The 25,729-nt window shown below is 37.7% G+C and overlaps 1 protein-coding gene across 1 annotated transcript in view; it reads left to right on the top strand.

Annotated features, from left to right (window-relative positions):
• Positions 1-25,729, top strand: part of PAM (peptidylglycine alpha-amidating monooxygenase) — a 212,829-nt gene that overhangs the window by 146,649 nt on the left and 40,451 nt on the right. Inside the window, exons 14-15 of the mRNA XM_045285191.1 lie at positions 6,846-7,169; positions 20,766-20,895. Coding sequence (XP_045141126.1) covers positions 6,846-7,169; positions 20,766-20,895 — 454 coding nt within the window. The remainder of the gene's footprint in view (positions 1-6,845; positions 7,170-20,765; positions 20,896-25,729) is intronic.

The following is a 25,729-nucleotide window of genomic DNA, read 5'->3' as shown; positions in this document are numbered from 1 at the left end:
ATCTCATTAGCTTGGTTACTTGGCATATTTTGTCAGTAGTTAAACAACTGATGAACATCCAGTTTACTCTTCATGTACCATAGAAATCACATAGCAATAAGCAATACCAAGAGTTGTTTGTTTTAACAAGGTAATGAAATACTAGTGTTTGTGTGGGAAATGGGAATTTATATCCTGAAGCATTACCAGAAGTTTATTGATCATTTAAAAAATAAAAGTGCCAGCCACACTGAGAGTTATAACAAAACCAGCCAAGTTCCCTGTCATTGGGTCAGATAGGACTCTTAGTGACTCTGTAGGTGAGAGAAGCGCTGCCTCTATAGGTTTTCAAGACTTTAAATCTTCATGGAAGCAAACATCCTCATCTTTCTCCCAAGAAGTGACTGTGGGTTTGAACTACTGATTTAGGAGCTTAATGCATAACCCACTTTGCAACCAGGGCTTCCTTTAGAGGTAGTAAGGTAATTCTTTCTAATCTAAAAATCTTCACATTAAAAAAAAAACCCAGAGACGCACTTTTCAATGAATATTTCCATTCATTTTAGTTAATTCCTGCCATATTCCTGAAAGTAAACCAGAGAAACTGCCGTGATGACAGCAGTAAGTACTAAGTCATGTTGATAACCAGGAAGGCATCCATTTGGGCTGTGGGGTAGTAAATGCAAGAACATAATTTTCCTTTAACTGATAATTGTTTTAGGTTCTCATGCAGTATGCTGCTTTCCTTTTCCCGACATATTAATTGCTATTACAGTTACATTTTCCAAGTATCAAAACAAAAATATGTTCACTCAGTAAAATTACTGAAAACAGAGCATGTCTGCATTTTATAAGATAAGGATCAAAGTTCAAGAAGAAATTGGAAAAATGAGAACGCAATACAGCTAAAATAATCATGGGGTTTTTATCTGCTTGATAGCAGTACATTTTGAATACAAGAACATGAGATGACATTTTTAACCAATTATTCACCTCGGAATAATGTTTTCAAGAGCTACTAGGTATAGAGCTAAAGTACCTGGTGATGCAGTAAGTTAAGCATTGGAAGGCTAACAGGAAGGCCAGTGGTTCAATCCCATCAGCTGCTTCATATAAAAAAAATGAGGCTGCCTGTGCCCATAAGAATTTACAGTCTTAGAAACCTTAAGTAAGAGTTCTTCTTTGTCCTATAGGGTCACTGAATCAGAATCAACTCTATAGCAATGGGTGGCTTATTTGAAATGATACAAATCACTGGGAATGTGGCAATAAAATAAATGAAAGATTTTAATTTTTATATAAATTCACTTTTAAATCTTGTCACTTCCCCCTTTTACACATAATTTCCATGCACAAAACAAACCCCATTTTTAGAACACTGTATAAATTTTATCATACATATATAAAATATACTTCCAGTGTTTAAGTAAGAAATATTGAAGAACACAAAAAATTCAACTTCTTTTTCGCACCAAAGAAAACCTGTCATTTTCTTTTAGTCAGTTTTGTGCAAATCACCATGGAGCATATATATTGCCGGAGTCTGAGCTTCTTGCATTATAATATGGAGAAGGCAAACCAGGAGAGGGTGAAAGGAATTTGTTCATGTTCTTTGAGCTTTCGAGGTCAGAAGACAGTTACTTAAAAAAAAAAGCGTAGTAAAATTTACATTTTTGAGTGAATTCACAGGAAAAAAAATTATTAGCCAGTATAGCAAAGAGAAGGAAACTTTGATCCAGTATAATCATCAGTGCAGAAGGTAGGGCTCTCAATCAGGCTGTCCTTTTGGGACCCCAGGTCAACATCTTCCCAACTCCGTGACCTTAGATTAGCACTGTACTTCTCGTTGCCTCATCTATCATTTGAGAGCAATAATCTGTTTCAAAGAGAAGAAATTTGTTACTTTTAGTAAAGCGCTCAACAGAGTAAATGAGCCACACTAGGCTCTCAAAAACAATAACTGCTATTATTATTTGTAGCTAATGTATATTCTGTATATAAAGTGTGCTCTCTTTCATGGACAACCATAAATTAACGATGTTGTTAGATCTCCACAAGTCAGCCTGACTCACTGTGACCCTAACCACAGTGAAATGAACCACTGTCCAGTATTACACCATCCTCATGCTTGTTGTGTTTGAACCCTTTGTTGTAGGCACTGTGCCAAACCGTCTCAGTGAGATCTTTCTGATGACCCTCTGTTTTACCAAGCATAATGTTCTTCTCTGGGCAAAATTCCTGATAAAATGCCCAAAGTATGTGAGAAGTCCTGCTACCTGCACTTCTAAGGGACAGGCTGGCTTACTTTTTCAAGACAGATATTGCCATTCTTCCATTCCGTCCATGCTATACTCAATATATTTCACCAGTACCAATATTCAGAGGATCAATGCTTTCCATGCTTATGAGGCCTTGTAAAAAATCCTTGGCTTGGATCAAGTGCATTGTAGTCCTCAAAAGGATAGCTTGGCTTTTTCGCACTTTGTTGTTGTAACATGCCATCAAGTTTATTCCAGCCCATAGTGAATGAAACTATGTGCCGGAATAAACTTCCGGCACAAGAGAATGAAACATTGCCCAGTCCTGTGCCATCCTAACAATTGTTCCTATGCTCGAGCTCATTGTTGCAGCCACTGGGTCAATCCATCTCATGGAGGGTCTTCCTCTTTTTCATTGCCCCTCTACTTACCCAGCATCATCTCATTCTCCAACTGGTCTCTCCAGAGAGGATGCCCAAAGTATATAAGGCAAACTCATGTCATCCTTGTCTCTAAGAAACATTCTGGCTATACTTCTTCCAAGACACATTTGTTTATCCTTTTGGCCATCTTTGGTACTTTCAATATTTTGTGCCAGCATCACCATTCAATTGTATCCATTCTTCAGTCTTGCTTCAAAAATGTCCAGCTTTCATAAGGCCATTGAAAATACCATAGCCTGGATCAAGTGCACTGTCGTCCTCACAGTAATATCCTTGCTTTTCAACACTGTAAAGTTTATGTCTTGTACAGCATATTTACCCAATAAAACACGTCTTTTGATCTCTTGACTGCTGCTTCTGTGGTCATTATTTGTGGTTTCAAATAAGACAAAGTCCTTGCCAGCTTCAACCTTCTCTCCATTTTTAACAGTGTTACCTATTGGGCCAGATGTGAGGATGTTGATCTTCTTTACAATCAGTTGTAGTTGATACCAAAGGCAGCAACCCTTGATCTTCATCAGCAAGTGCTCCTCACTTTCAGCAAGCAAGGTTGTGTCTCCTGCATGTGGAAAGTTGTTAATAAGCCTTCCTCCAATCCTGGTGCCACATTGTTCTTCATTATTATCCAGTGTCTCTGATTATTTGCTCGAAACCCAGATTGAATAAGTATGGTGAGAGAATGCAACCCTGACACACACCTTTCCTGATCTTGAGCTATGCAGCTGCCTCACCATCGGCGTTTTACATGAGAACAATGAACTGTTCTGGAATTCCTGTTCTTCTTAAGACGATCGATAGTTTGTCATAATCCACATGATCTAATGGCTTGGCATAGTCCATAAAACAACAAATGAACATCATTCTGATATTCACTGTTTTCGGCCAAGATCCACTGTTTTCAGCCAACATCAGCAATGACATTCCTTATGCCACCTCGTCTTCTGAAACTGGCCTAAATCTCCGACAATGTACCGCTGCAACTATTGTTCAATGATCTTCATTCAAATTTTACTTGCGTGTGATATGAATGACATTGTTCTGTAGTTTGAGTATTCTGTGGGGTCACCTTTCTTTGGATTGGGTACTTTGGATTGGGTACAGATATGGGTTTCTTCCTATCAGCCGGCCAAGTGGCTGTCTTCCAGATTTCCTGGCATAGCACTATAGAGATGTCTTTTGCAACATATCTGCGCATCCTTTGATTTCCTGAATGCTGCTTCAACGGGCATTGATTGTGGACCCAAAACTAAATTCTTGACAGCTTCAGTCTCTTCTTAATTTATTATAATGTTATTTATGCATAATCATAATGATATAGTTGTGAGATTTTTTTATGTTGAAGTTTAAGTCATGCAAAAACTGCAGTCTTAGATCTTCATGAGAAAGTACTTCAGTTCTGTTGATTTTTATCAACCAAGGTTGTGGCATCTGCATTTCACAGGTTTTTCATTAGTCTTCTTCAGTCCAACTGGTACATTCTTCCTGGAGCCCTGATACATTGAGGAAAGTCGAAGGTTGTAAATTTTGAAGGGGGCTTTTGAGGAAAATGGCAGTTTCAGTTAAACCAAATGTTTTGACTACAGTTTATATCTTTTTAATTAGTAATTATAATAGCAACCATTTGGTGGCATCAATTCCATGATGGGCACTAATTTAGGTTTTTTATACCAATGATCATCTTTAAATTAATAAAATAATTCAGAAGGGTAGTTGTAATTATCTTTTGAGATTAAGCAACTTGCTCATAGGCACAGAATAAACAAAGTTATCATGAGTGCTTGATTCAAACACTGGTTTAATATATATACAGCATAAATAGATAACTTCAATACTAATAAATACATTACAATATAGGAAATCATAGGGAAAGACCAGAATGCTGTGGGTGCATATAGCCATAAACTTGAATTTTGGAGAAGGCTTCTCAGATGTAAGAAAACCAAAATAAGGCCTCATGGTTTGGGAGCCTGACTGTTAAAAGGGAGAAAGTGTCCCAGGCATAAGAAAAATCTTAGAGATGACCTTCAAAGAAGTGAAAGTCCAATGCGACCGGAATATATAATGAAAGAAGGAAAAGAGTGTTGAGAGATGAGACTGGGGCTGGAGCAATCCAGCCTCTATTTATGTTCTACATAATGTGTTCAACTCCAAGTTAAGTATATTTCTTAATAGAGATCATAATATGACTAAAAAACAAGTAATTAGCATTTCAGGTTCTGTCTACCCGGAACACCAGAAGTTAAAAAAGTCTATTTTGCGCACTAGAATGTTTGGGAAGTTCATCTAGTGGTCTCTTTCACATGGAGAGAGATGGCATCTCTGAATCTTGGTTCTTCCAAGACCAGTGCAACCGAGCTACGTTCAAGTGTATCATGGTGGGTTGAAAGGGTTTGCTTTCCTAGATCAATGATCGTTTTAAATGATCGCTTCACAGCCACCAATCAGAGTGCCCTGTGTTTGCTGTTCTGGCACAGCCTTTAGATTTTTCACTGAAAACCAAAATGATTTAGCACAGGCTTGTGCCTGTTTTCTTCCATTTTTATTCACCTAATGATACTTCCCCACGTTTGAGAACTGACTGTTTTCTGCCTCTGAGATAATTGTGAATTTTATTTTCTACATAAAATGTTGCATTACTTGGTAGCATATTATTTATATGTAGCCCTACCTGGGGCAGGAGAATTCAGCAGGAACAGAGTAGTCGGTCTTTTGTGAGGCAGAATGCCACTGTGGCCTAACAGATTTGGTTGAGCTGTAATTTGCTTTGTTCATTTTCCTAAGTTTGGCCCTATTACTTGGTGAGTATTTTCTGATTGAAGATTTCACCTGGGATAGGCTGCTTCTACAAGCATGAATTGAAAACCTACTTTGAGTCATTAAACCAAGACTATTTGTAAACATGACAGGATTTCTTAGCATCATTTTGGAAAGAGTTCGTATGCCCTTATACCATTTTCTTAATAATATATTCCTTAGCGAAATGTTTCTTAGCTAAACCATTTATTCTTATATGGCCTAATGGCCAGGAAAAGAGATTTTATATGGACTGTGATAAGAATTGTACCAGCCCCCAATAAAATAATTTTTAAAAAAAGAAAAGAGATTTTATATATGTTACCAGTTAGTGTCATACATGTTTTTAAAACGTAAAGTCAGCATTTGGACTCCACAGTCATTGTCTTCATTAGCAGCATTTAGAACATGATAAGTAAAGGGAAGAGCTTTGGGTTGCCTTTTGCATTTAGCTTAGGGAAACATGCATCCCATTTATTTCATTAATATATATTTTAACGGATTGAAAACTATAGACGTAAGTGATGAAGATAAATGCTTGGTGTACTTTTTGAAGCCATATTTTCAACTTTGCATAGTAGGTGACAAGTAATTGTGGTCGTGGAAATGGATTATCATATCCAAATTTACTCCTTAGTGCAAGAAGGCATGAAATACATTTTAATGATGAATCAGTCCAGTGATGATGTTTTTAAAAAACCTTCTCTTTTGTTCAAACTGATTTAAAAATGCTCTTTTCTCACAAAATAATTTTTCTAGACTGTGCTCATTTCTTATTTAAAAGGAACAACTGAAGCTATTTACAGGAGCCCTGTTAACAAAGTAATAATACTGAAACTTGGGTTTCATGGTTTCCATATGAATGCATATCTTAGATTTCTTGTGTTTTATAGCACCTGGTCAAAGAATAACTATTTAATTTCTTACAGATTTTCCTTTAAAAGCTTTTGAAAGACAGTTGGGAGGGATTTGCTTGTGAAGACACCTACCTTTCTTCTTTTTTTTTTTTTAGAAATGTTATGAACTCTGACTTCCAAATCAATCCCCCTGTCCTGTGGAAACTATTTACCAAACGCTGTTGTGCACTCACCTATGCATTGTTTCTAATAATGTATTAGTAGTGGTTATACAGTGTTCTGGGCTCCTAAAGTATCAGAAAGAATTGGATTGTATGTAAAATGAAATGCGGAAGCACATAACGCCTTCATTATTCTAGAAAGCTAGCTCTGTTTTCCATGCCTGAAAGTCTGAAAATGCCCTCTCATTCACTTAAGATGAAGCATCGACAGTTGTTATTAGTAAGACACCGCATTGTCTGTACCTTGCTGTTTTACCAACCTCCACTCCCTTCTCTCTTCTCTTTTTCCCACAGGTGATTTCTATTCACTACTTTCCAAGCTGCTAGGAGAAAGGGAAGATGTTGTTCATGTGCATAAATATAATCCTACAGAAAAGGCAGAAGCAGAGTCAGACCTCATAGCCGAGATTGCAAACGTAGTCCAAAAGAAAGACCTTGGTCGGTCTGCTGCCAGAGAGGGTGCAGAACATGAGGAGAGGGGCAATGCTATTCTTGTCAGAGACAGAATCCACAAATTCCACAGACTAGAATCTACTCTGAGCCCAGCAGAGAACAGAGTTTGCTCATTGCAGCAACCTCTTCCTGGTGAAGGCACGTGGGAACCAGAGCACACAGGAGGTGCGTGTAGGGCTGCTTTGACGGAATGTCATGCTGGGGCCTGCAATCCACATGAGCAAAACCTGAAGGGAATCAAATGTAATGGGTGAAAAAACAAATCAATAAAAAATATTTAGGAAAAAGCTTCCCACAGATTTAGGTTAGTCGTTAGATAACATCTTTCTTTTCAGAGTTTTTTTCCTTCTCATTTTGGTCCAGTACTACCCAATGTGGTTTCTGGTCTAGCTATGACCCAGAAGTGCACGGACCCAAATGTATTGGGACCATTTCTGGGAGGAAGACCAATCAAACAGAAGGGAACAAATTCTTAGCAAATCAACATTTTCTATTCCCTAAGTGGGAAAAAATTGAATTTTCAAAACCTGATTGTAATGTCCCAGTGTATAAAATGTTTGTACACTACCTACATTTAAGATTAATTAAATTTCTCTCAAAGGAACCTTTATACTTTCAACATTGTTATTCAATGGCCTTATAAAACATGACCATTGTTAAGACTTTTTGATTTCTGAAGTTCCATTTTCAGTTACTGTCTTAATTGGAAAGTTGAGTAGTTATTGCAGGTGGGACCTACAACAGGTCAATGACTATCAAATTTATCGTGATTTCTAAGGAGGATTGTCTTCTACATCTGTTCCCTTCAGGTTTCTGTGCCCGCAAGCTCTGGATGCTTCATCTTTGTCTTTAATTGTGTCGTGGCCCCTGTGATGTTGATTGTGTTTCCTGTACTTGCTAATGTGGAAAGCCAGCTAATGCAGCATGTGGAGATCGTTTTAAACAAAGGAACAGCTATGTGTGTGTGCAGCTGTCATGCGTGGGCCAGACTGGCACAGACTACCCGCTTGATGTTTTCAAATACAGTTTAGCAGGAAGCCATAAATCATTCAACACCAATCTGAATTTTATTTATAATTGAAAAAAATTATCATGCAGAGCCTTTTGCCCACACAGAAGGGTCAAGCATTGTCCATTGGGAATGACCTAATCGACTCTGTACGAAGTTAGATGTTTATCACTTCATATTTAAACAGGATCAGCTGTGGTCTTACCTAAGTTGATGGAGTGAGTCAGCAATTCTCAAGGGCTGACCCCTAGAATCAAGAATCAGAGCCTCCTCTTGTGCTTGGGTGCCCCACCCCAGCACAACTGAATTAGCATCTCTCAGAAAGGTGCCTAGAGATCCACAGTTTACCATACTCTGTGTAGCTCACACAAACACAGTGGAGTGTTTGTTTAAACCTCCTTCCTCAGGACAGTGAATTGTAACCCAAGCCACATAGAAATATAAAAGGCAAGAGGGTCTCTTTGGTGAGAATAGAATTCTATCTCAAACAACAGCTGTGGAATGTCAACCTTGCCAAATGCTTTATTCCCATGGCCTGTCTTTGTTATTTTTAGATGGGAAAATGCACTGTGGTCATTCATAGGTATTTTAAGTGTCAGTGTAAAATTCACAGTTTGACTTCAGGCATTTTGTTCCGTGAAACCTGCTTGGCTTTTCTGAGAAAGACATGCTTAAAATACCTGGAATACATCTGCTTTCCAAACCTCCTCCTCCTCCTTTCCGAGGGGCCAGTCACTGCTCAGGAGACGGCGGCGCTTCAGATTGTGCTTCCTGGTGTTTCTTTCCATTTGACGTAGGTGAATGGGCGTCACAGAAGTCAGCAAAACAAGCCCCTGAAATATAGAGGGGAAAGTCCTGATTATACAAAAGAAATAAGCTTGTGGTCTCTTTCTGAAAGGATTTATTTGCATGCTAGTTCACTACTCTTAATTGGAATTTTTTTTAAGTTAAATATAAAATAGCAAACTCATGTTTGGCTCGGCTATCTCAAAAAAGCCTTTCGCCTTCACGCTCATTCAGTGCTTACCATGTAGACTGTCTCACACAGTGTACTGCCTAACTTTAATGGAAGCTGCATTATTTCATTATGTAAACCAAAGAAAGCCTTAACCTTAGAAAATTTTCTTTCACAAAAAAGAAAGTAGAAAGTGAAATTTTAGAGCAATAAAAGCCCTAATAAAATGTATTAGTAGTCAAATTCATGCATATTCCTTAGGGACTGAACAGAGGGAATTCATTTGACAGATAACCTTCCATGGTTTCTTCTATATCCTTGCTTTGCTCCAGGCAAAGCTAGGAATGGGGCCTTCGTGCTTTGCAGGAGTTAACTAACTCTCTACCTAAGTTCCTAGATTGCTACTCAGAAATATATTAGCTGCAAAGAAGGGAGTAGCTTTTTAAATGAGGTTATAATATTAAAGCAAAATGTTAGAAAATTATGTTGCTTAATAGCAAAATCCATACTAATTTCTGAGATATTCTAGCCTAAATTTTTAAATTAACAAACTAAGGCCTTGATATGCTAACCCATTTTAATGAGGTAGCAGAGTCTGAATTTACAAGCTGAAATTTATGAATTCTAATTGCACTATAGTTCTTTATATTGCAATAGTTTTACATTTCAATATACTTGTATTTAAAGGGGCCTGATTGCTTACCCCGCTCAGATAAATGCCCCTTGAGCTCCTGAGTCTCACTGTCACCTGGGAACTTTTTTTGCCCCTCTTATTTAGAAGCTGGAAGCTTCCACTCAGAAGAACCTGTTCAGATGTCCCAATTCTTGGCATCAAGGCAACTCACAACAATGGTGCTTTCAAGTGCATCACATTGGATTTTAGTGGAAGATCCATATTCTGTTACAGCAATATGATGATGAGTTCTATCCAAATAATGTGAGGGGCCTTCCAACCAAGGTGAAATCATTAGAACAGCTCAAATTTTTAGGTGTATGGGGTAAGGCTCAGGATTTTTTGTTTTTTTAAGATCATTTTATTGGGGGCTCTTACAACTCTTGTTACAATCCATACATCAGTTGTGTCCGACATATTAGTACATATATTGCCATCCTTCCTTCCTAGACATTTGCTTTCTATTAAGCCCTTGGGATCAGCTCCTCGTTTTTCCCAACCTCCCACCCTCATGGCCCCAGATAGATTACAGATTGTTATTATTTTCATATCGCCCACCGTTGGCTGTCTCCCTTCCCCTCTGGTTTCTGTTGTTCTTCCCCCTGGGTGTGGGCTGTGTGCTTATGTGTCAGTCATTGCGATCAGTACCCCCTTCCTCACCCCCTCTTCCCACTACCCATTTGGTATCACTATTTTCATTCCTGTTCCTGGGTTCCATGTGTTGTAAGTTTTATCTCTTGCCTATACCTATATACATGCTCTGGTCCAGTCCAGAGTGGGAAGCAGCACTGGGGTCATGATAGTGTGGGGTGAGGAAGCCTCAAGGAATCAGAGGAATATTATGTGATCCATCGGTGCTCTACTGCACCCTGATAGACCTTCCCTGCTACCCCTCTGTGGGGAGATGTTCCATTGTCTACAGATGGGCTTTGGGTCTCCACTCCAACCCCTCTCAGTCTCACCAATGCATTTTTGTTTGTTGTTTGTTATGAATCTTCTGATGCCTGTTACCTAGGCTCGATGACACCTCATGATCGCACTGACTGGTGTGCTTTTTCCATGTGGGCTTGTTGCTACACTGTTGGATGGCTGCTTGTTTAACTTCAAGACTTTAAGACCCCAGATGCTATATCTTTTAATAGCTGGGCACCATCCACTATCTTCACCATATCTGCTTATGCACCCATTTTGTCTTTAGCGATCATGTTGGGGGAAGGGGGGAACATCACAGAATGCCGTTTTGTTAGAATAAAGTGTTCTTGTATTGAGGGAGGGTATGAGCTGAGGCCCAAGGCCCGTCTACAGCCTCAGTGTATTGCCTTATAAATATATGTACACAGGGCAATATCTCTGTTTTTATGGATTAATGTTTGTACATAAGTACACACCTCTGTTAATACCTCTATCTATAGCTTTGCTTCCTTGAGCTTGCCTCTTTTTCCTTTTGCCTCCTCCTGCCCCGCCATCATGTTCCCCCTTCTTCCACCTCTTAGTACTTCCTCTCAGCTAGATTGGTGTGGCTCTAATACCCACAGGATCTCTACAACCTCCTAAATGTTGGTTTTAATTCCCCCATCTATGGTGTTGTTTTCTCACCACACTCTTGCCCCTCCCACCTTCTCCCCTCCCCACCCCTAGGGACCCTCCGAGGCTGATGGCCCCGTTGCTTTCTCCCTGAGCTTGCTTTCCATGTCTCGCTTATGTAAGTAGGCAAACCAGCAATGTCTTAGTCCAAACAATAAGAAAACAAAAGGTTGAAAAAAGAAAAGGGAAAAAAAAAAAAAAAGCCATACATAGTTCCAGGTCTGTCCGCTGGCCTTTATGCATCTCTACCCCTGGTCCTGGCGGAGTTCCAGGGGCTGCCCTTCCTAACCCAGTCTATTTGGGGGTCTCTTTAGGGGGTTTTGGATTGGCTCTGCTCCAATTGATGATCTGTTATGCTCCCTTCTTGGTTTGTCCCACTGTGGGGGATTCAGACCACATTATCTCCTCACTGTGTGTACCCATTACTGTCCTCTGTCAAAATACGCTCCAATTAGGGGACAACATGTCTTGAGTTGTTAAGGCCCAGGATTCTCAAAATTTTTATGATCAGGATTTCATTTGGCCCCCACACTGGCCTCATTGTTGATAGAATATCAGTGGGCACCAAATTGCATGAATTGCACAATAGAATGACATCTTCCAATTTTGCATAGGTAAGAAAGGTTTTCGCATTAGTTAGCTCGGGATGATTAAGGCCTCTTCTTTTTTTTTTTTAATCAATTTATTGGGGCTGATACAATTCATCACAATACGTAGATCAATTGTGTAAAGCACATCCTCTTTCTTCTTAAGAGGGCAAAATCTGCACATGTTTGTAAATGCATGAGTTGTGAGTGAGCTTCAACATATACTCCTGAAGCTTTTCTCCAAACAATTGTGGAACTAGCATTAACAAGAAGGATGTTTTTGAAAACCATTCCATGGAAGTAATATAATAGAGAAGACTTCAGACCCTGGAGCCTGACTGCCTGACTTTGAATCTTTATTCCACCACATACTGTGTGAGCATTAGTTTTCTTGTCTGTAAAATGAAGTTTAAAGCAGTGCAATCCTCATAGAGTTGATGTAAATGTCAAATGATGTTATACTTGGGAAATGCTTTGAACATTGTGTGGCACATAAACCCCAAACCAAACCAAATCCACTACTCTTGAGCGGATTCCAACTCTTAGCAACTCTGTAGGAAGGAGTGGAACTGCTTCTTTGGGTTTCCGAGGCTGTAAAGCTTTATGATAGCAGACTACCACATATTTCTCCCACGGAACAGTTAGTGGGTTCGAACCACCAACTCTTTGGTTCATAGCTAAGCACTTAATCACACTGCCACTAGGGCATTTTTAGCACACAGATAACACTTGATCAATGTTGTCTCTGATTATTACAGTTAAAATTATTATTGCTACCATTAATGTCATGTTAGGTTGAGATTTTTAAAAACTGAATACTAAAGTAATAGAACTAAATATTAATTACTTCCTTTTAAGCAGCAATTATGATAGAATTAGGTAGCTCTGTAATTGGCAATATGGTAGAATTTTCTTATTAATGGATGTTCCTGCGTCTCCAGGTCCCAGATCACTTACATGTATCTGCCTGGGTGTTTCCATGTGATGTAGGATGTACACTGGGTAAAAAAATCATCTTTGTTAACTGGGAAGCAGATATATATGAAATAATACACATAAGAGAAGCACATGCTAGTGTCTGGAAGCCTGATTAAGCATATATTTCCCTTTCACATGTTTAATAATTTTATATGAAAGCACCATGGATCACTTATATTAAACTCTGTCTTTAAAAGGTATAATTCATTAAGAGGTCTAGGAATATAATTTCAATAAATATTTTAATTTGATTTTTCCTTAAATATATAAGATAGAAAATGATGCTGTATTTAGCTTTACTTATAATGAGTGCAAGGAGTCTTTGTGGAATAAGATGATTTATTATAAAAATCATTATATACCACTTGTAAAAAGACCATTTATAAATTTCAGAGGTATTTTCCTGTACTTGAAATGCTGTCCCTACCATTACTTTGATGTATATGATACAGCAAAAATAGAGTACACACAAAGCCTGAGATTTCTTTATTTTAGTTGCCTTGACTTCATTGAATAATACATTTTAAAATTATTATTTTGAAATTACAGAAATAAATCACAAATAACTATTCTGACTGGCATACTTTATTGGGTTAAAATATGCTAGCATACAGAAGCATGATTCTCATATTGTAAAACTCTGAACATTGAAAAATACTACATTGTATGACACCTCACTTCAGATAACATGGGGAGTTTTTAATTTACCACATACTTCAAACTTTACCTTGTTCTCTTAGATAAATTTTGATCTATCTCAAAATCAAGTTTTTTAACATGTTTTAGTCATACACTTACTTCTCATTCAAGTCTTTTAGAATTACCAGCGTAAAATAAGTTTTGCTGAATTCTAGTCTCTAGAGGGGAGGATAAAAATAAAGATTAAAAAGATACAGTATTTACTATGAGCACCCACCTCCTTAATAAACAAAATAATTCTGTTTATCAACCCATTTTAAAGAAGAATAACGTATGGTATTAAAAAGGTTGTCTTATGCTCAAAGAGCCGGATTCACAGCTAAGCAAAGTTACCCCAGAATGCAGGTTTTTAATCCCTATACTACATTGCATTTCAAACACACCCAAAATTAGGTAGATAGATTGATATATCTATAGTTGGATAAACTTAGATAGATAAATAGATAGATAGTTGGATAAACGGTTTGATACAATTCTGATAACTAAGTGCAGATTAATTTTGCTCATCCTTTCTCAATTGATATCCAAGCAGTTTTATCAAAATGCAACGAAAATGTAAGAGGAAAACTATCCTGCTAATGGTTTTGAGCCCTCATTTATGTCATAACTCTTCCTCATTTCATTCCAACTAAATGTAACAGGTAATTAAGTCTTATTTTCTTTCCAATTTTTGGTATAAATATTTCTCTTAAAGTCTTAGTTAATTATAGTTATTACTAGAACTTCTGGTAAATAACAATCCCTGATCAAAATAAGGTATCTTCCTCTCACTTCAGGAGAATTTCCAAGCGTAGGAAATGCAACCACCATTTGTTCTCTTTGTTGAAGTCTTCTATTGATTCTGTCAAGTTCTTTTTTCCTCTTACAATTAAAATGAAGAGCCTTGCTACACTGTAGTTAAATCAGTTCTTGGTTTTAAATTATACTTATTCTTACTTAGTTCTATTACCCTTTATATAACATAGATAAATGAATGCCTTTTTAAATGTTTATTTCATACAAAAATAGTGTTGATCACTAATATTAATCACTTTCTTGAAATAGTATAATTGATTCATTATTTTAGAGATTATTTGATACCGCTTTATTAACATTTTTTAAATGAGGCGGCACATTTACCACTATTTTTAATGAATGCTGGGAGGCTTTATGGAATAAAATTATGTATTATAAAAATGGTATATGTAGTTTTTAAATTTGGGGAGCTGTTTTTGTTTAGTCTTGTCATTTTTTATAAAAGGTGATTTGTATTAAGACTACTAGGATCAATGCCTCAGATATATTTACCATGTTTTCCTAAAAACATTGTTTCCTGTAATATGCTTACAAATCCATATTCTTTTAAAAAAAGCAATTAACCCTGAAATAATTTCATTATTTGGCCATCTGAGTTTAAAACAGCAAACATCTGGATTTAAATGATCCAAGGTCATATTTAAAAAATGTGTGTTTGATTTTCAGGTTAAAATGATGAGTACATTAACTAGTCATGTTTAATTATTTCTTAATACTGAAGACTCTGTACTAGAAGTTTTCTAGACCAAATGTATTAAATCAAAACTCAGATATATTTTATCATATAATTTCCTTCATAAGGATTTGTAATTTTTTTCTATTGGAGATTAGAAAATAATCACACTTGATATTGGTACCTATAATCTGGCCCAAGTCTAAAATTTCTTTCTTCTGAAATGAGAAAATCCCCTAGGTGACCCAAAATAGTTACACAGTTTTATGATTCTAATATTAAAATGGGCAAGGGTTGGAAGAGCAGTAGTAATTCCATCTACATATACCACTAGTTCAAAATGATTGTCTTGATTGTTCATCATTAAACATTAAAATAAGGAAACGGCCTTTGACTGCCTAACAACAAGAAAGACAGTAACATTGGAAACAAAAACAAATTTTCTGAGCTGAGGTTTACAGATGCAATGTGAACCCAGTTTTCCTTTGTTAAATAGAATTTCTGTTTAATACAAAGGACTGGATTCTGAACATTTTGAGGTCTTGGTTAGATAACAGTAGTAACTGTACAGAGATGTTTTTAAATGAAAGAAAAATTAGTTTAGTATACTTTTTGCACATGTGCATCCAGACATCAGTACTAACAGCCAAGTTGCAGGAGCCCCCGTGGCACTATCGGCAAGCACTGGACGGTGGCAAGTTCCGCCAGACACTTCATGGGAGAAAAATAAGGTTTTCTGCTCTGTAAAGATTTACAAAACCTCAAAACCCTGAGAGGATCTCTGTGAATCAGAATCAACACCATGACAATGGATTCGGTTTTGTGGTTAAGTTTGTACATATCGCTCTTAGTGTCTTATCAATTAATGAAAAGTATATGTTGGAATTTATATGTTCTGGATATTCACGCTCATTTTCCTTGCTGAAGATCTTCAACCAAAAAAAGATTCTGCTATGTGAAAGCAGACTTTTGTTAGTTTGTTTTTTATGATTTACGGATGAAACTTATAATTAGGCTAAAAAAATTAATGATTTTTATAAATTTTTAAGTGCTTCCTCAGCTAAAGTAGCATATGGCATGAAATTTATATTTGATACAGAAATTATACAAAGGGCCTTCAAAATGTTCTTGGGGAAATTCCATTTTCTTTTAATTCCATTTTCCTTTGAACATTTTGCAAACCCTCGTATACATTGTTGACATTGGATGTCTTCTACTAAGCTGAGTTTCTGCACTTCATGAGCACCTTCATTAGGAGCCCTGGTGGCACAGCCTGTTAAGTATTGATTGGCTAGCTACTAAGCTAACAGTTCAGACCCACCAGCAGTTCTGAAGGAAAAAGGTTAGGCGGTCTGCACCCATAAAGATTTCAGCCTCAGAACCTTTAAGGAGCCATCCTACTCTGTCCTATAGGGTCAAAATCTTCTTGCTAGCCAGCTGTACTTATTGTAGTTTTATTAAAAGTTTCCAGGAGCCATGATGTTTGTTTATTTTCTTTTGGTGAAAGTAATTAGCCAATCAGCCTTTCCATAAAGCCTCAACAGGATCTCCAGTACTATGATAGAACTAGGACTTCAAACCAGAATCATCTGGTCTGATCCCTGCTGATAGAATCTAAGTCTGTATTTTATCAAGTGCTCAGGGTGATTCCTACAAATCTCTTAAGTGAGACTTAGAACCTCTGGGGATCTTGTTACAATGTAGATTCTGATTCAGTACATCTCCATGCAAATTATCGGCAAGAGCACAAACCGGAATGAACTGATTAAAAGCCCTGGCCAGGGCAAAAAAGGTAGTAAAATCAGTTTTAAGATTAAAAGATATAGCATCAGAGATCTTAAAGGCCTGAAGATAAACAAGTGGCCATCTAGCTGAGAAACAACAAAACGCACATGGAAGAAGCACACCAGCCTACCCCTACACAATTGATGAAGACAAAGTGGGTGCTTAAGCAAATGCGTGAAGAAAGCTGATGGTGCCTGGCTGTCAAAAGATATAGAGTCTGGGGTCCTATAGGCTGGAAGATAAACAAGGGGCCATCTAACTGAGAAACAACAAAACTTACATGGAAGAAGCACACCAACCTGTGAGATTACAAGGCATCAAAGGGATCCGATATTAGGCATCAAAGACAAAAAAAAAAAAGAAAAATAATCCTAGCATTGTGAATGAGGGGGTGTGGGGACCCAGGGCCCATCTGTGGGAAATTGGACATCTCCTTGGAGAAGGGCTGCAGGGAGGAGACGAGCCAATCAGGGTGCAGTGTAGCAACAATAAAACATACAATTTCCCTCTAGTTCTTGAATGCTTCCTCCCCGCCACTATTATGATCCCAATTCTACCTTACAAATCTGACTGGACTGGAGGATGTACACTTGTACAGATAGGAACTGGAAACACAGGGAATCCCGGACAGATGAACCCCTCAGGACCAGTGGTGAGAGTAGCGATACTGGGAGGGTGGAAGGAAGGTGAGGGAGAAAGGGGGAACCGATTACAAAAATCTACATATAACCGCCTCCCTGGGGGACGGACAGTGGAGAAGTTGGTGAAGGGAGACATTGGGCAGTGTAAGATATGACAAAATAACAATTTATAAATTATCAAGGGCTCATGAGGGAGGGGAGAGCTGGGAGGGGTGGGGGATGAGGACCTAATGCTGGGAGCTTAAGTGGAGAGGAAATGTTTTGAGAATGATGAGGTCAATGAATGTACAAAAGTGCTTGACACAATGTATGAATGTATGGATTTTGATAAGAGTTGTAGGAGCCCCCAATAAAATGATTTTTAAAAAAGATTTAAAGGGTGATTAAATTGTAGTTAACAACGTATATAAGAAACTGAATCATAGAGGTCCATTCAGTGCACTTGTTTGACTCACCAGTTTGATACCTGCCCTTAAAAAATTTCACCTAGTTGTGATTTGGCGGTAGTGGGTTGCACACTGAACTGCTACCTGTGGTGAGGTCAGACATCTGAAACCAACAACCCCTCTGCAGGAGAAGATGAGTCTTTCTATTCCCATAAATATTTGAAGTCTCAGAAACCCACAGAGGCAGTCCTACTCTGTCCTAGGGGGTTGCTATGAGCCAGGATTTGCTCAATGGCAGTGAGTGGTGTTTCCCAGCATTGAGAATTTGAAGAAAACAGTTACATCTTTACACTGTCATTGAAGTTTGAAGTTCCTTCAGAACCCATTGGAGAAACATCAGGATCTGGAAAAAGAGTACCTAATGATGACCCCCTAAAAAGACAAGTTGTAATTGAGATGAGAGTGAAATTCAGCCTTAGATTCAAACAGCTGTACAACAATCTGAAACATGCTTTAGGGGGATGATAAATTCATATGTTACTCTATTTAGACATCTGTAATTATACTACTCATACACTATTTCCAGAGTTAACTTTCAAAAACACAATTTTAATCATGCCACCCATCATTATAAACCTTCAGTGGATCCCAATTGTCAGTAGCAGTGACTTTCAAACTTTTTTCCTATTATGACAAGTGTGATTGATGATGATGCTATTCATCTGAACAGGCCTATTCATACCCACTGCTGTGCCCTGAATTATTTACAGAACTTGGGCATGCAGCTCTAGCTCTGCCCCTTCTCAACTCAAGAAGACATCAGAATACACTCAAGTGAGAATGACATTCTCTTGTACTCTAGTATACTTCAGAAGTAAATTATTCCCTAACTTCTATGCATTTCTGCTACTACTAAAGTACATGCAGCCTGCCTTGAAGTTAATCATGCTGCAGATCAACACACTATGGCTTAGAACCACATGCACAATGTTAGATTGAGCCTCTTCCAGGTGGTATACATTTTCTAGCCTGACTCTAAACTAGAGCTAAAGGTCACCCAGTCCCTTCTGCTCCTCCCCTCCTCCCACCTGACATACACAAGTATCATTTTTAAACTATACTGAAAAGAGCTTGAAACACCTTCTGCAATTGCTAGCATTCTTGCTTTTGTTCATTCTGACCGAAATATCCCCCTACTTCAACACTCGAAGAACTCCTCCCTCCTCATCCTATTTGTGCAAACCCAGCTGTCTGCTCCATTGGGCAAACTCCGACGAGCTGAGTTTAACCCCATCCTAACCCAGCAAGCATCAGGAAGGATGCTGGATCAGGGTTCCTGCACCAGGTGTCTCTTGTGTTCCTGCCCCACCGGCTCCACTACCTATCTGCAATATTTCCTGTCTTTTCCTCATTGTATATACTGTGAGTTCATCAAAGCTAACAAACAGGCCTTGTTTCTTTTTGTTTCCAGGACTAGCATAAGTTCCTTATGTAGAGAATCCACTTGGGGAATATTTATTGAAGGTGCTTCAGCAAAGGTTATAGGCAGAACCGAAAGCATCTGATTGATGCTATGTTTGTTAATGTTTATTAAAGAAAAAAAATCACCATTCAAAGGTCAAAACATTTGGAGTGAAAGGTACTATTTCCTTTGTACAAGAGGATTATGTTAAAACGCTTATTCTCCCACGGGCACACTCTCAAGTTTTCAGGAGCTGATTATAAAAGCCGGTGCCTCCCTTTCTTGCTCTTTAATGTCTATCTTTGAGGATTTCTCTGTGTGTTGCCACATCCTCCTGAGGATGGGAAGGTGAAATGAAACTCAAGTTACTGCTTTACTACCCCTAAGCATCTCTGTTGAAGGATTGGAGGGGAAAGACATATTGAAACTTGTACAGTAAATTTCCAGGATACCTTTATATGTGTCCAAGATCTTCTACCAATAATTGGCTCTGTTTTGCTTAATCACGGTGGCGTGTATCGTTGCACCTCTTTATTCCTGAGCATGTTTATAAAAGGGATTAGCACTAATGAACTTGGGGGTTCTCTGAACTTATGTGTATACAGATAAGAAATGAGGATAATTTTGAAATCGCCACTCTGTCACAAAGTTTCTGTGGTTATTTCCCTTTCTTTGCTGGTGAGAAACAGTGAAATATAAACGGTGGTGGAAAGTATCTTCCAATGCCTATTCTGTAAGGAACACTGCAGTTACTAAATGAGACTGGTGTCTTAGTCAGTTCTTTATACAGGGGATAATCACAGTGAGTGATTTTAATAGAATTCAGTGTATATTGAACATTTCTAATTTCTGTGAGCGACAGATAGATGATGAATGGATGGATGGATGGATGGATGGATGGGTGGGTGGGTGGATGGATGGATGGATAAATAGATAAGTGAATTAACAGGTTTGTCAGCTTTACTATTTAGAACTTTTTTTAATACTAAATTATTATTTTGTTTAATATACATATATTAAATTATATATATAATATATATTGTTTAATAATAAACAATAATTTAATAAATCAATTTATTGGGGCTCATAAAATTCATCACAATACATAGTAATCCCATGAGGAATACAATTTAAAGCTCTGTATTAAAATGATGCCATTCATGTTTCCAAAGATGTTTACTTAGAATTAGAATCTTATGAAGAAGGCCATCTCAGATTTGCTTTTCAAAGCCTTAAGGTTATAACTGGTGTTACAGGAATGTTGTCAAACAGGGAAAGAGTGTACATAATTCCAAGACAAGTTCACAGTCACTAGTTTTATTTATTTATTTATTTGTCACTAGTTTTATTTCATAACTCAGGAAGCTACTTGGCATGTGCATGTGAATATTTTATCTGTAGTACTGCTTGATTTGTTTTGAACTATCTTTACATTTAGTGATGTTGCTGCATGAACTGCTAATACCACTGTGAATCTTCAGGAGGTTATACCAGTTTTCTTCTTCAAAACTAAATGTATGGGTTTGTCTTTTAGATTTCCATGTAGAAGAGGAACTGGAATGGCCTGGAGTTTACTTGCTCCCAGGCCAGGTTTCTGGTGTGGCTCTGGATTCTGAAAACAACCTGGTCATTTTCCACAGAGGTGACCATGTCTGGGATGGAAAGTAAGTAGTATGTTTTCCTTCAAAGAATAAATCATTACAAAATGTGTATATGACCTTTTATTAAATCATTAGAATGATGATAAGAGGAGTATACATTTTCTTTTTTGAACTTAATCTTTTTGAACAAATCATAAGGGTTTCATTTTTTCTTTTTTAATGATTTTTATTTTTAAATAGTTTTATTGGAATATAAGTCACATACATAATTCAACAGTTCAATCATATCCAGAAGAGCTGTGCAATCATTGCTACAATCAATTTTCGAACATTTTCTTCTTTCCCATAGTCACTGTGGTTAGTGTCCCATTTCCTCTCAACTCCCCATGCCATTCCTCCATGTAATTATTCATTCAGCTACCGCCTCTATAGATTAGCCTATCCTGGATTTCATATACAGAAAAACACTTAGGAAAACCCCCCCCCCAAAAAAACCCAATGACAATGCCAAAATAAAACAGGGAAAGACTTCTATTGAAAAGACAGCAGAACATTAAAAACGGGAACAAATTTAAAATAGGTGAAAGGGAGATAAAATTGTAAGATGTTACATTGTAACCCAGCAGCATCTTCCATAATCGGCTTTCCAATGTTCCTTGTCTGATAGCAAGGCTTTTCACATCCCTGGACTATGGCCAGAGTGCATTCACCAGAGACTTATTCCTGGTGGGAACCCTGCAGATGGACTTAGGGCTTCACTGTCATGCATAACCTTCTGCAAAATGGTGTTCAAAATTTAAGCACTTATACCATTCCCTGCATTTGAATTTTGGTTTTGTTATTTGCAATCCTTGGATCATACAGGCTGGGGTACTTCTGTGTGAATTAGTTGACACCCGATTTAGATGACTGCTTGTTTTAAAGCAAGCCGTTAAGACCCCAGACACTTGTCCTTCTGAGAGCTGGGCACCATCTGGTTTCTTCGCCACATTTACTCTAGCACTCACGTCTTCAGTGATCTCATGAGGATGAATATCCAGTAGGACCATGTCCTAAGAGCTATATGTCCCACAATTATTCCTTTATTGTATTACTATTATAGCAGAAAGGAAGTCTTGTCTATTTTTACAACAGTAAATATAGTTTCACCAGCTAGTGTATGGAACGGAAATGATCTGTGATTCTGCCTGCATAATGTTTTTCTCTCCTTACACTGAAGGTAGGTGTGTGAGAAAATGCCCCACATACTATGGGAAATAATATTCATTGTAATGAAATGAATACATTAAGAATTTTAAGACTTCAAATAAAGGCATTATGGTAAACCATCAACTAATAATTACTGGTTAACTTCATTATTTACATATAATGGGGGCAGAGAGATTCTTGGCCTTTGGATGTTGAGATTGCTCAATGCAGTGATACAACTAGTCTTGAAATTGTGATTGAAGGAGTTTGGCCACCACCTATGTAGAAATAGTACCTTGACCTACATATCTGATTTTATTAATTTTTTTATTGTGAATTCGGTCATTTACCGAATAGATCATAATTTATATCCAGCAATTCACATGCATTGTGTTTCAACTCCTTCGTCGCAGTCCCTCAATGTACCATCCCTTCTTCCACCTCCTCCGTTTCCTGTTTCCATGCCTCCTCCTTTTCCAACTCTGAACTTTGTCCTTGAGTAAATGCTGCTCTTTTGATTTTAAATGTTTGATTATTCTACACGGAGGTGAGTTTATTTCGAGGTCTGCAGGGTAACTAAGAGCTATAGTCTTGGGGGTCCCACTAGTCTCTATCGGACCAATAAGCCTGGTCTCTTTTATAACTTTTAGTTCTGTTTCACATTTTTCTCCTCCTCTACCTATACTGGGATCTAATGTGATCCTTTCCAGAGCAGTTGATAGTGGTAGGTGAGCACCATCTAGTTCTTCGTTAACCTTTGTTTTAATATAGATAATTACTCAATTTTCTTACTCATTGTTCCCCTTTTATCACTCCCAAAGACTTACAAATAGCACTCAACCAGTGGCCGTTGAGCTTACTCTGACTCATTCCCAATCCGAGTGCTCCATAGTGTTTTTTCAATGACTGATTTTTCAGAAGTAAATCACCAGACCTTTCTTCCAACTGGCCTCTAAGTGAACTTGAAATGTAAGAGCATGGCTTAGTAGCTGAATAACTGTCTAAAAAAAAAAAATGCTTGCTTTTTCCTGGACTGTTCCATTTCTAAGCTTTCTTTTGATATTCCACTGACTTCTTTTGGGGATTTTAATGGAAAATCCTGGCATTTATTGAGTGTTTTGGGGGACTTTCACTGTTTTAATGTCTACATGATTAGCTCACAATAAACACATCATTATCAAGGAGCCCTAGTGTCATGGGCTTATATGCATGGGGCTTCTGATCACAAATTTACTGGATCAAAACTACCAGCTGCTCAGAGGGAGAAAGATGAGGATTTCAACTCCCGAGAAGAGCTACAGTCTTAGAAACTCAGAGGGGCATCTTCTCTATCCTATACGGTTGCTAGGAGTCAGAACTGGCTCAATCAAAGTGAGTTTCAGTGTTTGGTATTATCATCATCATCATTCTCAATTTTAAAATGAAGAACTCTAGAGAAGTATTTTGTCCAATCTCAGCAAGTACCCAAACCAGCTTTCAATATATTTCTATCCACGTTCTGCTACTGCCCCTTAATGCATTTTAAGCACAAGTTCATCTTCAAATTCACATGATGATATTTTTAAAAGCTAGCGCCAGAATTTGGCATCTTATTTCAACTCTGAAATTTAGCACATTATTTTAATTCTCCTAGGTTAGAAATATCCATTTGTTCAGTCATTTAACTACAAATTAGAATATGAAAATAAAATTTAGACTGTCTTATCAAATAAGATTAATAAATTTTCTTTCAAGTGTATAATTATATGGTCTTATTTGAAAAACAGAAAACTACAAGGATAGCTCAGTTGCTTTTTACTCCATTTCCAGAGTCAGCTTATGCTAACTCCACCCTGTCACATGTGTGCACGTATGTCATTTTCTTTATACACTTAACGATGGGACTTAATCAACATTTCTAATAGATTTGCAGCTTTGTTACTGTTTAATTGTCCTTTGCCTTTGTTACCCTTGAAAACAGAGTTATACAAAGAAATCACTTCAGAGTTCACAGCAAACAATCGAACTCAACATTTCCACACATATATCTATGTTATACTGCCTTAGCTGTTATTGAACGTTTAATGGTATTTTAACAAGTGCATTTAAAAGCAAACGATTACTATTCATTATAGCATATTCTTCATTTTAATGAATATTGCTACATTTTCTGCATAGATTTCTAGCCACATTTTACCAGAGGAGAAAATTAGAGCATCATTTTCTTCCATTGATACTGTTTCAGCTGGCTAAAGCTAAATTGGACACAGTCCAATTTTCCATTTTAATGTGATATTTATTCCAAGTAAACAGCAGAGGCCTGACTAGTTTAATAGAAAAACAGAATCCGTAAAAGCCGGCTTGAGGCTGGAGACACAGAACTCTGAAACAAATGTCCCATGGAGAGTGTTTTCTGTGGCGCATGTATGGCAGCCCTTGGGAAGAGCTGCTTGTCTCCTGGCAGCTAGCTTTCATCCACAGAACCAATAGCATGTGCAAGTAGAATCTGGTTTCCTTGCCAAAGCCCTAGTGTGTTTACCCTGATAAATGGCATCCACAAAAAAGTGTTAAAAATGCAAGACTTCTTGAGAGCAGATGTGCTGATTTTACTCTGTAACTGTTTGTTCTTCCTCCTTCATCTTTATCTTTCAGATGTAAGAATAATTGTTATCTCTCTTCCCTTCTTCCTGTCTGCTGTTGCCTTTTGGCCTTCCGCAGCCTTTGGGATCTGTGGTTGTGAGAAAATTCTCTTCTAGCACTCAGTTCTCTGCATTGAGCCCCTCTCTGCATTATTATTCACGAAGAGATTTAGAAGTGGATTACTCTGTTGGTTATGCCTGCTGGAAAATAGAGTCACATGGGTGGGTTCTGTTCTTTAAACTGCCAGGCTCATATGACTGTCCTTCCTACATATAAATATGTGCTGCATCAGGTAAGTTAGGCAAGGCATAGATTTTCGTCTTTCTTTTAAAACAGTTAAGGATTGTACACAGAACAAGACATCCTCTTCTAGCAGAATGTACAAGGTACTGTTGAGAGACAGTGGAAAGGAGAGATATTGGGTAGAAATTGTTTTCCTGCTATTTCTACAGTTTTGATAAAATAGTCTTAGCTTCCCTGGAATATTTCCCATTCATATATTTCCCAGCTTCACAAAGGTATACCTCCCAGGCTTTTTCTGCATCAAACATGAGCACTCTATCCCGGAGTTCTTAGGAGGTATTCATTGACTCTAAAAACAAGCTTGGTATTAGTAGTAATCTCTAATTAATACTTAGTATCCAAAACTCATTTGATATAACATCAACTCTGTTTTTAAATACTATTACTCTTCATTCCTACTTGACAACTCAGATCAGTGTTTACTCTTCTATGGAACCATAGTACGTCAGCGTGGCAACTGCAACAGAACATGATAACAATAATTGCTTCACCATCTGAAAGATGTTACTCCCTTTCCCAATTTGATGTCCGTTTTCCTTCCCCTCTTCCTTCATAGGGTTACTTTAAGAAGCACCTTCTAGCTGAGAAGGCAATGCCTAATAGCAGCAGGGTGTTATGAAAGTTTAAAGACCTTCTTGTCTGTCTTGGTGTTCGGACACTGTGGCAGCTTGAGCTATTTAAAGTTTAAATGCCTCCCAGCAAGGACTGCTATCACCTCTAACAGCTGTGGCTGGGATTTTGTCTGAAAATAACCATCACTATCAAAGGCAAACACTGTTGCCCTGCC

This window comes from Echinops telfairi, unplaced genomic scaffold (assembly GCF_000313985.2).
Source record: "Echinops telfairi isolate 266 unplaced genomic scaffold, ASM31398v2 ScPeMD7_7469;HRSCAF=8507_1, whole genome shotgun sequence".
NCBI lineage: Eukaryota > Metazoa > Chordata > Mammalia > Afrosoricida > Tenrecidae > Echinops > Echinops telfairi.
This window is presented reverse-complemented; position numbering and strand designations above follow the sequence as displayed.